At 39.9% G+C, this 12,149-nt stretch overlaps 1 protein-coding gene across 1 annotated transcript; it reads right to left on the reverse strand.

Moving 5' to 3' along the window:
- Positions 1–385: 385 nt before the first annotated feature.
- LOC141643115 (uncharacterized) lies at positions 386–6,641 on the reverse strand. The gene is made up of 10 exons (XM_074452147.1): positions 6,144–6,641; positions 5,961–6,036; positions 5,744–5,841; positions 4,610–4,711; positions 4,392–4,478; positions 2,836–2,952; positions 2,462–2,565; positions 2,062–2,201; positions 1,849–1,985; positions 386–1,071 (listed from the first exon to the last, which is right to left on the reverse strand). Exons 1-10 carry the CDS (start codon positions 6,384–6,386, stop codon positions 892–894), a joined length of 1,284 nt encoding a protein of 427 aa, XP_074308248.1. The 5' UTR covers positions 6,387–6,641; the 3' UTR covers positions 386–891.
- Positions 6,642–12,149: the final 5,508 nt, after the last annotated feature.

A 12,149-nucleotide genomic window follows, 5' to 3' on the forward strand; every position in this document is an offset into this window, starting at 1 on the left:
TTCAGACGGGCTATATGTAACCATTTAAAAATAGTCACATTTTTACTTGAAAAAGTGGCGGCCATTTTTAAATGGTCACATATAGGGTTTTTAAATGGTCACATATAGGGAGACCTATTGTTTGGAAGGCGATAGGGGTGATCAATCTGAAAAGCAAACAAATATCAACGATAAGGACAAATTTCATGCTCCTTTCCTTGAAACAGTACCACCAAATATCTCCTTAAAAACTCGAGTAAATCTCAAAGGTCTCAAATTGCTTCGAGTAAATCTCAAAGGTCTCAGATTTATCCAATTGTGTAACACCTCTCATATGCAAGACACGGTTGTAAATACTCCACTCACTAGTGAGATAACTTAGTCAGTCAACTACTCAAGCGTACAATTGATGCAAAATCACAGTGTGTTACTCCGTATTCCTTAAGAATGCAAACCTCAAAAGGAAGCGAGCCATTTTAAGTATAGCAGAAATGTTTTGTTTCGTAGTACAAAAACCTAAAAATGGTGCCAAAATATTGAATTAGTTCCACATAGCTATAAACCTATAGTAACTATAAAAGCTAAACGTGGAGAACTTCACAAAATAATGACATGATAGTCATGAGTCCTCGTGACCAATAATTTCCAATTGCATACATACCTAACGAGTAACAACCAAACCCATCCTCCAAGGCCAGCGTCATAGACTCAGGTCATAGGCTCGTAGCCGGGATCGAACAAATCATGTTGGCAGCCATCATCCACAGAGCTCCTATGTAGTTAGCCTTCATTCCAGATTGCCTTTATAAAATGACCCAAAATGGTCAGACCGCTCAAGCTCGGCTCTATCCAAGCTTCCTCCAAACCTTTAGCTGGAGTGTGAGCCTACATGAGGAAATTTTGCGTACGACATTAACACGCAAGAGCGACATCCTCGGATTGCTCAACTTCGATATCAGTTTCGGTTGCTAAAGGCATTTTTTGGAACTCATTTCTCAGTTGCCCACAAGCAGCACTTGCGTCCAGTCCTCTCGTCTGACGTATGCTAGTGGTTATCATTCGTGCCTCCAGAGTAGCAGCAAATGCCCGCATCTGAAATATTTCCACACGGTTTTTTGTGGTTAATTTGACAAAGTAACAAAACTTTGAATAGATCCAGTTTCAAGGGTGGTGTGAACTAGAGACATCGTCAATTACAATTTTGGTATGACATTAACATAACTTAATCTACTAGTAGGAGAGTTAAAAAAAAAACTTTAACCCACCTGCATGGAACCAAGCCTGATAAAGACCAAAAATTTGGTGAACCAAATAAGGATTCAAATAGCCTGCTTGCAAGCTTTAGCAACAAGTGCCAAAGATAAAGCGCATATTGCCCCCCACGCACACAGCGTGGCAAATGCATAAAGATACATACATTACCCGTCTGCCAAAGCATGTCGAAACTATAGACAATGGAAAATAGAGTTCCATCTAACAATTTTCCTTGTTTGGTTGTAGAAATAAAAAGAAGACAAATGAGGGAAAGAAAACGGGGTTATTCCTCAAGGGGAAAAAGTTACAGTTTGAAGGAACACAGTTTCCCATTTATATTTTCATTATTTCCCTTCATCCAAAGATTAAAAAACAAAAAGGAAAATCATTACCAAAATCAATCAAGAGCTCTCCCATTGGTAGGGTAAAGGGTAAGTCAGAAGTAGGGAATATGGACTTGTATCAGTTTTGTATGCCTACCCTTCATTTTCCTTTTCCTCAAAATCAAAATTTTGTAAATGGAACATTGAAGTAATAATGCAATTAAGTACACGGAAAATATTCCACATATGTTATGAGGGGAGAAACCGAGAAATACATGAAAAAAAAACATACCGCCTTCCGGTAGGGCCGCTGGTACTCAGAGCCCTCTATTGGATTAAAAGGTATGAGGTTCACATGATGACCTCGACCCCACTTATGCAGTAGCTCCGCAAGTTCTATTGCATTATCCACCGAATCATTTACTCCAGCTGAAGCAAATGATGACAAGTTAAGGTTTTAAACAATCTGGAATGTCTAATGAGATTTTTGTTAGAAAAAAAATACCTAAAAGAGTGTACTCAAAAGACACCCGCCGACTAGTTTCAAGAAAATAATCTCTACAATCTTTCAGAAGTGCTTCCAAGGGGTATGCTTTTGCACTTGGCACAATCTTTTCTCTGAGTTTCTGATTTGGTGCATGCAAACTGAAACACAAACCATCGTGCAAGAATGTCAATAGGCAGCATAAACATGTACTTTGTAAAAATCGAGCTAATTGCCAATTTGCCAGCTGTCAAAGTAGCCTAGATATACCCAACCTACATTAGAAATTATCTAGACTACGACAAGATGGTTCCTGAAAGGTTAGAATCGAGAACAATTTACAGGAGTGGATTAGTGAGCACTGAGTGGACTAATGCATTCATAAACTACTTAAAATGCAGAGATATAAATGCCAATATACCTGACAGCTAATGTGGATTGGAGTTTGTAGGAAGCCAGTCTCTTAATTGTGTTAGGAACACCCACAGTTGAAATTGTGATCATTCTTTGCCCAATTTCGATGTCCTGAAATAGTTAGACATGCGTAAATGACCACTCTGAATGACCACAAAACTATCACACTTGGTCTAACTGAACATGATAACCAAAAAGACAAGTTTAGTAAGAGACTAAGAGCATAGAACATAGAACATCTGTATGTAAGAGGGAGCACTTGCGTTTGAAACACAAGTTAGCATCCCTAGTTTCCAAGATTTTGTAACAGGTTTTCTATATTCTTTTAAAGAGAGATTGGTAGTTATCAAATAAACAGATTATATGTTCAAAGATGCTTACCTTGTTCAGACATCTGTGTGCATCAATAACAGATTTCAAGTTGAGCATTGGCTCACCCATTCCCATGAAGACAACATTTGTAACACGCTGCTTAAAAAGATTTTCTATAGCCAAGACCTGAAAATTTAGTAAAGAAACACCATAAAACTTAAATATAGAACTCTGCGCAACGATCACTGCTAAGAAATTGCTTAAATTGAGGGGTAATTCTTAAAGGTAATATAGGTCAAAACAAAGGGGAGGAGGGAACAAAGGGGCGGTGAAGAAAAGATGAATGAGGTGGTAGAAGATAGGATGACGAGGTAATGCATTGTCATAGGGGAAGCGTACGTAAATACCCCCTTTATGGATAATTAATACGGAGTACATTCTAATCATTTCTTTCCTCTGACCAACACCCTTACCATCATAGCGAACTCTGATTTTCCTTTGCTTTTTCTTCCATTACCCTGATAACAACTACGCCAAATCTAAGCAATTCCTCAAGGAAAACTCCATTTGATACAGAAAACATATCTTCTTAGATAGAACTCAGAAGAGCCTCAGAGGTAACATATCTTCTTAGATGGAACTCAGAAGAGCCTCGGAGGTAAAAGTACACTAACTCAACGAATCATATTACTGCGTTTACTGTGTGAGCAAATAGCTTGTCACAAGGCCTGATGTAAGGAGCCGCACAATTCAGCCTCATAATCCCTGAAATTGCACGCGCGGTCCATTCACTTCGAACCCTTAGATTTCAACTATGCACTTATGTATTTTTGGTTATGTTTTTAGTTTCTCCTAGTACTCCCAAGAGTCCAAGACTACTTCCTGCGTGTCAAGTCTTGGAGCTAGCTTTTTAGTTTAAGATACGTTTTTAGGCGTTTAGAAAACGTATCGCTATTCTGCACACTCAATGTTTTCTGCTACATGACTTGTACTATCAAATTTGCCTTTAAAGGAGGAACTAGTCACAGACTCACAGACCAAATTTGCCTCTATGGGAGGTACTAGTCACAATCAATCTGCTTCCCACCAAAAGCTTTCTTATTTACTCGTTGCTTGCATTCTTAGAAACTGTTGCCTTCATTCTTACTCACGAACATGTGTGTGTCGACCGTTGATAATCGAGACTAGGATCCCGACACACGCAAACCGAGACCAATTACGAAGCACTAGTGGGCGATCCCTCACTAGTGCTTGCCGCTCTTGCTTGCATTCTTGTCGCGAGATTAGACAAGGGTGCGTGCCACGTTCCGGCTCAAAGTAGTACCGGACTGTGACACCACGCATAAGAAGAGCCTCAGAGGTAAAAGTAAACTAAGTCAACAAATCATATTACTGTGTTTACTGTGTCAGCAAATAGCTTGTCACAAGGCCAGGCATAAGAAGAGCTCACGTTCCCTATTGAAGTTGCGCTTAGAGATTGGCATTGCATCAGCTAATCTCATTGCATCACTTGTATTTGAGCTCAGTTAAATGAGTTAAAACTTCGAGAGATAGCTTCATGATTCTATTGTAAAATTGATAAGACCTTTACGATAAATGAAAACAGAGTAGAAAGATTCACAAACCTGTTCAACAATTTCATGGCTCTTAAGATTTCTATAGAAACCTCCCTTCCCAGTAGCACAAAACGTACATCGCAATGGGCAACCCACCTATATTACCAAGAATACAATAGTAAAATGTAAAAAGTATCACAGTAAAGGAACAATTAACTGAAACTGGAAAAACGAAAATTTTGATGGAAGACGAAAAAAATAAAGGACAGCTTTTCTCCGATTATGACCTGTGATGAAACGCAAGCTGTAAGCCTCACCGGACCTTTCCCATCATCAACTGGTATGCCAACTGTTTCAACCAGCCTATTGTCTTCCAGCTTTAGCAGTAGCTGCAACAACAAAAAGAAGATGCTATGAAATTGAGGGAGATCCTATCTAAACCAACAAATATACTAGAGAACAATACAACTCTTACTGTCATGAGTGAATTATCGAAGGAATATAGATGGTATAGATGCTCCATATGTGTGTGACATTAGACAGAAAGGGATCATCATGGGGTTATACTTAATACACTTATGCTAAATTTATTTGGCGTGAGAAGAACGGACAAACAGTAACACTGTTTTTGGCTTGAGCTTGACCATATAGAGAAGATATAACGAAATGGCTAATTTTGCATAGCATGAGAAAGTCCCTTAGTATGACACCAAAACATAAATAATTTCTACAACTGCAAAATCACTCAAATGTAATCTTATTGAGCTTAAAAGTAACTAGCACTCTTAGTATACTAGAATTGCATATGAAAATTTTAAATGGTAACTTGGAACTTTGAAGGTGAAAAATGTTACTTTTAGTCCCACGCAAGAGTTTGCGACATCGAAAAGGTTGCATGATGCTCTGCTCTCTCTTTAAAAGTTACATGGAACATCTGCTAAAAGCAAATACTCGTAGTTAAAGAAAGCCATTTTCCAACCAAAAGCCATCCTAGCGAAGTGCTAAATACTCCAACTACATGTAATTATCTCATGCTACCCTTTCTTAACATCACCGTCAAGTCCACACATTCTCGAAACACATCAATTTAAAGAAAACAGCCTTTCTTTCTTTACGGAAACTGTGCATTTCCATCATCCCTAATTCATAAACCAATTACCATATCATGAGCCACTACATTACAGTTTGCCACACAAATTTCTAACACAACAAACTTAAAATATCGCTTTTTCATTGCTTAGGGACTAGGAGGCGTGAAGCTGTGACTCTGTGAGCACCTGCTAGCTCCTCACTCCGCCACTGCGTTCAACATGTAATTTAATGCACGCCCTTACGACTAACACAAAATACAAAGTACGTTACTTTATAGCTCACACAAACAATAAGACCGTCTCACACAACTACACAAGACCGCCTCTAACCTTAATTGTACCATCAGTAGAGGTCATCATTTGATGCACAGGCGACCTGCCTACCTTCCACCCTGCTTCTTGCAGCTCATTCCTGAACGCCTGCGGTACTTTTACCGACAACAACAACCATCAAACTTCTTAATTAACCATTAATCAACTAAATTCGGCCATTAAGTAATCAATTAACAGTTCAAGGAAACAAGCAGTGAATAATAATTCCTCTTACAGTAAGTAAACTCGTCAATTTCTTTGACCTTCCTCTTGTACAGAAATTGATGAAGCTGCTTCCCTCTATAAGCTTGCTACAGATTTCAATAAAAGTAAAAACATAATTCAACACAAGGAAAAAGTTGCGTAATTTAATCAAAGGTAAACAAATGATTTAGACGGGAGGTTGAGTAAATCGTACTTGACCGAAATCGATGGCAAGTTGTTGAAGGTCTTGTTCGGACATGCCGAGGAGAACGCGATTGTCGGAGAGTGGAGTTTTACGAGCGGGAGATGCAACGGATGACGGTGGCGACGCGGTGACGGGAGAAGGGGACGCAGCGGACAATATTGAGCGTGAAGAGAGTGTGAATGTGAAAGCACGCGCGGTGATGGCGGCGCGTGAGAGTGTGAGAGAGTATGCGTAGTTGTGTAGAAGCGCCATTGATATTTTGCTGCTCTTATCAACTACCAAAATATCCTTAGCCTTTACTCTGTTCGGGTAGGAAAGTGGACGAGGAGAAAAGGGAGAGAGACAAATAAAATAAAAATAAAAACTCACTAAAAATACAAATAATATCCTACAACCAGTGGTATACTAATATTATACAACTGGCTCAAGGCAACTCAATATTTAAAAAAAATAAATCAAGAAACTAAAACCTACAAAAATCAAACGTTAAACCTCTCACACTCCCTTTAAAAAAAACATTCATTGCTCTCCTATTTATACTATGATGAAAAAATATTAGAAATCGATAATTCCATCAAGAAGAAAAAATGCTTCTAAAAATATTTTGAGGTATATTTCGATATCAATTTGTATATTGACATGTATTTTTTGGGCATATTTTGGGATTTCGAGTTTTGTATGATTCATTCTGAGCTTTCGAGTAAATTTCTTGAGCTATGTAATTTTTTTAGCCTTGTATTTTTTTGAGTTTACAAATAAAGATTTCAAGCTTTTTAATATATATTCCGAGCTTGCGAGTAACTCTTTCGAGCTATGTAACAAACTTTACGAGCTTTATTTGTAAGAAATTTTAAGAGCTTATGATGCGTGTCTTTTATATAAGGTTTTCACCTCATTTTCACACGCATTTCTGTACTTTTTATGTAGCATCTAGCTGCAAATACCCCCGAATGTTCTACTTTGGTTCGTTTTATGTAATTTGCAGGAATTGACCGAAGAGGAGCTAAACCGAGCCTTAATCCGTCCCATTTGCATGCATTTATGGAGAATGAGGAGTCGGAGTTTGGAAATCTAACACTTGGAAGACGCGTGAGCTGGATTCGGGAAGTGTTTCAAGGTCTAACGTGCTTAAATAGCTCGATCGAGTAGATTTTATGCTCGATCGAATGCTTTATATACCTAAGGATGCTCGATCGACCACTTTCGAGTATACACAAGGGGAGACAAGCAAGAAGTGCTCGATCGAGTGGTTTATTTCCACTCGATCGAGAGGGTTGGTGCTAGTTTGCTCGATCGAGTAGTTTAATTCTACTCGATCGAGTGGTTTGTCCTTCTAAAGACTTTTTCCGCCTAATTTTCTTATGGGCTTTTGTAATTAGTTCATAGACTAGGTTTTAGGATGGATTTTTCGTATAAGACAGAGGGGAGGGACTACGTTACTCTTCTCTTCTTCTCTTCGTTCGATTCATTTTTTACTCTAGTTCTTGCTACTGTTACTTGGATTTTTGTCTTTCTTCCATACCTTGCTACTCGGATTCGGATTTGCGTTTGGTATTATTATTCTTCTTTTATCCTTAATCATATTTACTGCCTTGAATTCTTCTCTCTTTATTGTTATCGTAATAATTGCTTTAATTCGATCTTTATTAGTTATAATGTTTACTTCCAATTATCTATTTGTCATTATTGTTAATTCGATGGTAGTGAGTAGCTAATTCCCCCCTGCTAAGACTATAGGGGATCCATAATCATGAGGGAATAGTAATCGATTTATTGGGTTAATGCGGGTATAATCTTTGTTGTTTAAATGCTGCAATTAATTGTATCTGTCTGATTGAGTCGACGCGATTAGACATTTATATCTTAGTGATCCTTGACCTGGACCGAAAGGTTGGAAAAGGCGAGACTAGTAGCGAGCAATAGGGCATTGTAGTGAGGGCGAAAGCTAAGCTATTTATGCTCTAGGGTGAATTAAGGACCGAGAGGTGACGTTCGTTACCCCTTAGACCGTGTTTGCATTGACCTGAGACCTAGATTACTTGACTGAATGATTATGGTGAACCGTCTGTCTTAGCTGTTTCTCTTTATCTGATTAATTCCTTCCTCTTATTTTCTCTTCCTTATTCTTATTAGTCTAGAATATCACATTTAAACCCCCCCCCCCAATTTGGTTACCTTGACGAACTTAGATTTAGCTGACAATTTCCTACCTCTCTGTGGATTCGACCCGACTTCCCTAGCTATATTAGTTAGAGCCAGTTGGTTATTTTTGACAGGTACGCGACAGACGTGTCAAATTTTGGCGCCGTTGCCGGGGAGGTGGCGCAATTTTGTTGCTTAAATTAAGTTTGTCTCTCGTCTCAAGGAATTTATTCCTTGAGGCTGATCTCATTTCTGCAAAGTTTTGATTAGTTTTGCAGGTTAGTCGTTGCTTTGAAAGTCTTTTTGCTAAGATGCCTACGATTACTGAGCATATAGAGCCATGTGGTAGATGTGGCGAGGAAGGGCATGACCCTATTGGATGCATGACAAGTGTAGAGCGTGTCCTTGCTTATCGGAAATACAAGCAAGGAGTCCCTTTTTTTCAGTTGTATGAGGAAATAAAGAATGTCTCTGCCCCTTCTACGCCAGTGCCGCAGCCGGTTTCTCCTACTGCAAATGAAGAAATTGCTGAATTAAAATCCTTTGTGATGAGCATGTCACATCAGTGTGATGAGAAGTGCAATAGGAAAGATACGGTCATAACGAAATTGATGGAACAAGTCGCGCAGTTAACACTCGCGAAAGACCAAGCCGAGCTTCTACCGACATGCAATTCAGTTAGTGCAACGAATTTACCAGTTGGCTTTACTTATGAAGAGCCAAAAGTACCAGAAGACGGGGTTTTAACAGCTGAAGATACCCCGGAGGATGATTTGGACGAGTTTTTAGCCGAAATGCTTGCTGCGTGTGCTGAAGACACTCGATCGAGTGATTTATCTACTCGATCGAGTGAATTAATTCATCCTATCACTCGATCGAGTGAAAATACTGGTCGATCGAGTAGTGCAGAATTTGATGTTGGTCGATCGAGTGACATTCTTACTCGATCGAGTAAGTTTGCTGAAGAAATCACTCGATCGAGTGATAAAACTGGTCGATCGAGTGAAACAGAAGAAGAGAATGGTCGATCGAGTGATAAAAGTACTCGATCGAGTACCAGAAGTGGCGGAGATCCTATTTTACTATCTAATCCCGTCACCGTGTCATCTTCCCCTGCTGTGGAGACGTCACGCATTGATAAAGGTAAAGAAAAAGTTGCGGGTACACTCATTGCTACCAGGGTGCCCTTCCCGTGTCGTCTCGAAGGACACAAAGATCGAGCAACGAAGTACGGTAAGTTTGTGGATATCGTGAAGAGCCTCCAGATAACGGTCCCTTTTTCCGAACTTGTTACTCAGGTACCTACTTACGCTAAGTTTATGAAGGATATTGTGACGCGTAAGAGAAATTTAAGCGAATTTGAGACGATTTCATTTCTGGAAGAGTCTAGTAATTTGCTTTTAAATAAGGGTCCACCTAAAATGAAAGACCCGGGCAGCTTTTCTATTACTTGTATTATAGGCAACGTGGTTATTGATAAGGCCCTTTGCGATTTAGGAGTCAGTGTTAGCGTCATGCCCCTTCCTGTCTGCAAGAAACTGAACATGAGTCATTTTAAAGTGACTAACATTAACCTACAGATGGCTGATAGATCTGTTAGGAAGCCCTTAGGTGTCTTAGAGGACGTGCCTGTGAAAATAGGCAAGCTCTTTATCCCAGTTGATTTCATTGTTTTAGATATAGCTGAGGACACCCGGACCCAAATTATCTTAGGAAGACCATTCCTTTGTACAGTCGGGGCCGTTATTGATGTCAAACAAGGGCGTTTGACTCTTGCAGTAGGGGATGACGCGATCACTTTCAGTCTGTCTAGCACTTTGGCTCGGCCAATGATAGAGGATACCTGTTTTTCGGTTGATATTATTGATGAGTCTATTTATGACTTCTGGTCGGGTTCTTTTATGAAGGACCCACTAGAAGCCCTTATGCTTTTTGATGAGTGTGCAGATAGCCCAGACGACGATGACGTTGCGTTGGATTTGCTTGTTGATGATTTAGATGAGCATTAGGGAGAGCAAGTGGAACAAATGATTAGCACTCTTTGCTCCATTGAGGTAAAGGTACCGGAACGTAAGCCTGTCCCTTCTCATCTTAAATATGTTTTCTTAGATGATACAGAGCAATATCCAGTCATTGTTAGTGCCAAGCTTAATGATGATCAGCTGACTTCTTTGTTAGTTGTTCTTAAGAAAAACAGGAAAGCAATGGGTTATTCAATGGACGATATCAAGGGGATTAGTCCCGATATTTGTATGCACAGGATAGAGTTGGAAGAAGATCACAAACCTTGCAGACAGGGTCAGCGCCGGCTGAACCAGAAGATGCAGGATGTTGTGATGGCTGAGGTAATGAAGCTGCTAGATGCAGGTATTATTTATTCGGTTGGTAATTCCAAATGGGTAAGTCCAGTACAGGTGGTCCCGAAAAAAGGAGGGACAATTGTTGTTAAGAATGAAAAGAATGAATTAATACCTACTCGAGTAGTGACTGGTTGGCGGATGTGCATAGATTACAGACAGCTGAATGCCGCCACCAAGAAAGATCACTTTCCCCTTCCTTTTATTGATCAAATGGTAGAAAGGTTAGCTTCTCATAAATTTTTCTCCTATTTAGACGGGTATTCGTGGTTCTTTCAGATCCCCATCCACCTGCACGATCAAGCTAAGACTACATTTACTTGTCCTCAGGGCGTTTTTGCTTATCGCAGGATGCCTTTTGGTTTGTGTAATGCCCCTGCCACCTTTCAAAGGTGCATGATGGGGATATTTTCAGAGTATATTGAGTCTATCATGGAAGTTTTTATGGACGATTTCAGTGTATATGGAAGTGATTTTTCTAACTGTTTGTCTAACCTTGAGAAAGTGTTGCGGTATTTGTATTGAGGTTAATCTTGTCTTTGAATCGAGAGAAGTGCCACTTTATGGTCAACGAGGGAGTTGTCTTAGGGCACTTAGTTTCGGATAGGGGAATAGAAGTTGATAAAGCAAAGGTGGAAGTGATTCAAAGAATTACCACCTCCTGTCAATGTTAAGGGGGTGAGGAGTTTCCTTGGTCATGCTGGCTTTTATCGCCGGTTTATCAAGGACTTCTCAAAGATTGCTAAACCACTTACACAGTTGCTCCTTAAGGATGCCCCTTTTGTGTTTATCGATGATCTGTCTTTCGCTTTTAACAAAGGTTAAGCGAGGCTTTAGTCTCTGCACCGATCATACTGACCTCCCGATCGGGACTTGCCATTTGAGATTATGTGTGATGCGAGTGACTATGCACTAGAGCGATCTTGGGCCAAAGAAAAGACAAAGCTTTGAATGCTATCTACTATGCGAGCCGAACTCTGGATGAGGCTCAAGTGAAGTACACTATCACCGAGAAAGAGTCGCTAGTTGTAGTTTATGCCTTAGAGAAGTTTCGTACTTATTTAATTGGGTCGAAGTCTTGTTTTTACCGACCATGCAGCTTTGAGGCATCTTCTTGCTAAGAAGGAGGCTAAACCACGCCACTCTCGAGATGGATACTCCTCCTTCGGGAGTTTGATTTGCAGATTAAGGACAAGAAAGGAGCTGAGAACGTTGTAGCCGATCACTTGTCGCGATCGATGCGACAAGAAGGGGAAGATTCTCTACCTATTGATGATTCTTTTCTTGACGATACTTTAATTCTTTGTTATATCGTCTATTGTTAACCAAGAACCTTGGTATGCAGATATAGCTAACTTCGTTGTCAGTGGCAAGCTGCCGCCTGACCTTTCTCATCAGCAGAGGAAGCGTTTTCTGTATAACGCTAAGCAGTACTTCTGGGATGATCCTTACTTGTTTAAGGAATGTGCAGACGGTCTCTACAGACGGTGTATTCCGCAGTGGGAGACCAAAGTAG

This window comes from Silene latifolia, chromosome 2, assembly GCF_048544455.1.
Source record: "Silene latifolia isolate original U9 population chromosome 2, ASM4854445v1, whole genome shotgun sequence".
Taxonomy (NCBI): Eukaryota; Viridiplantae; Streptophyta; class Magnoliopsida; order Caryophyllales; family Caryophyllaceae; genus Silene; species Silene latifolia.

Excerpts from the sequence above, each read along its gene's own strand:
- LOC141643115 (XM_074452147.1), bottom strand. The coding sequence starts at position 6,386 with ATGGCGCTTCTACACAACTACGCATACTCTCTCACACTCTCACGCGCC. Across the intron at positions 2,566-2,835 it reads CACACAGATGTCTGAACAAG|GACATCGAAATTGGGCAAAG; the intron begins GTAAGCATCTTT and ends TAACTATTTCAG. Across the intron at positions 1,072-1,848 it reads AGCGGCCCTACCGGAAGGCG|ATGCGGGCATTTGCTGCTAC; the intron begins GTATGTTTTTTT and ends GAAATATTTCAG.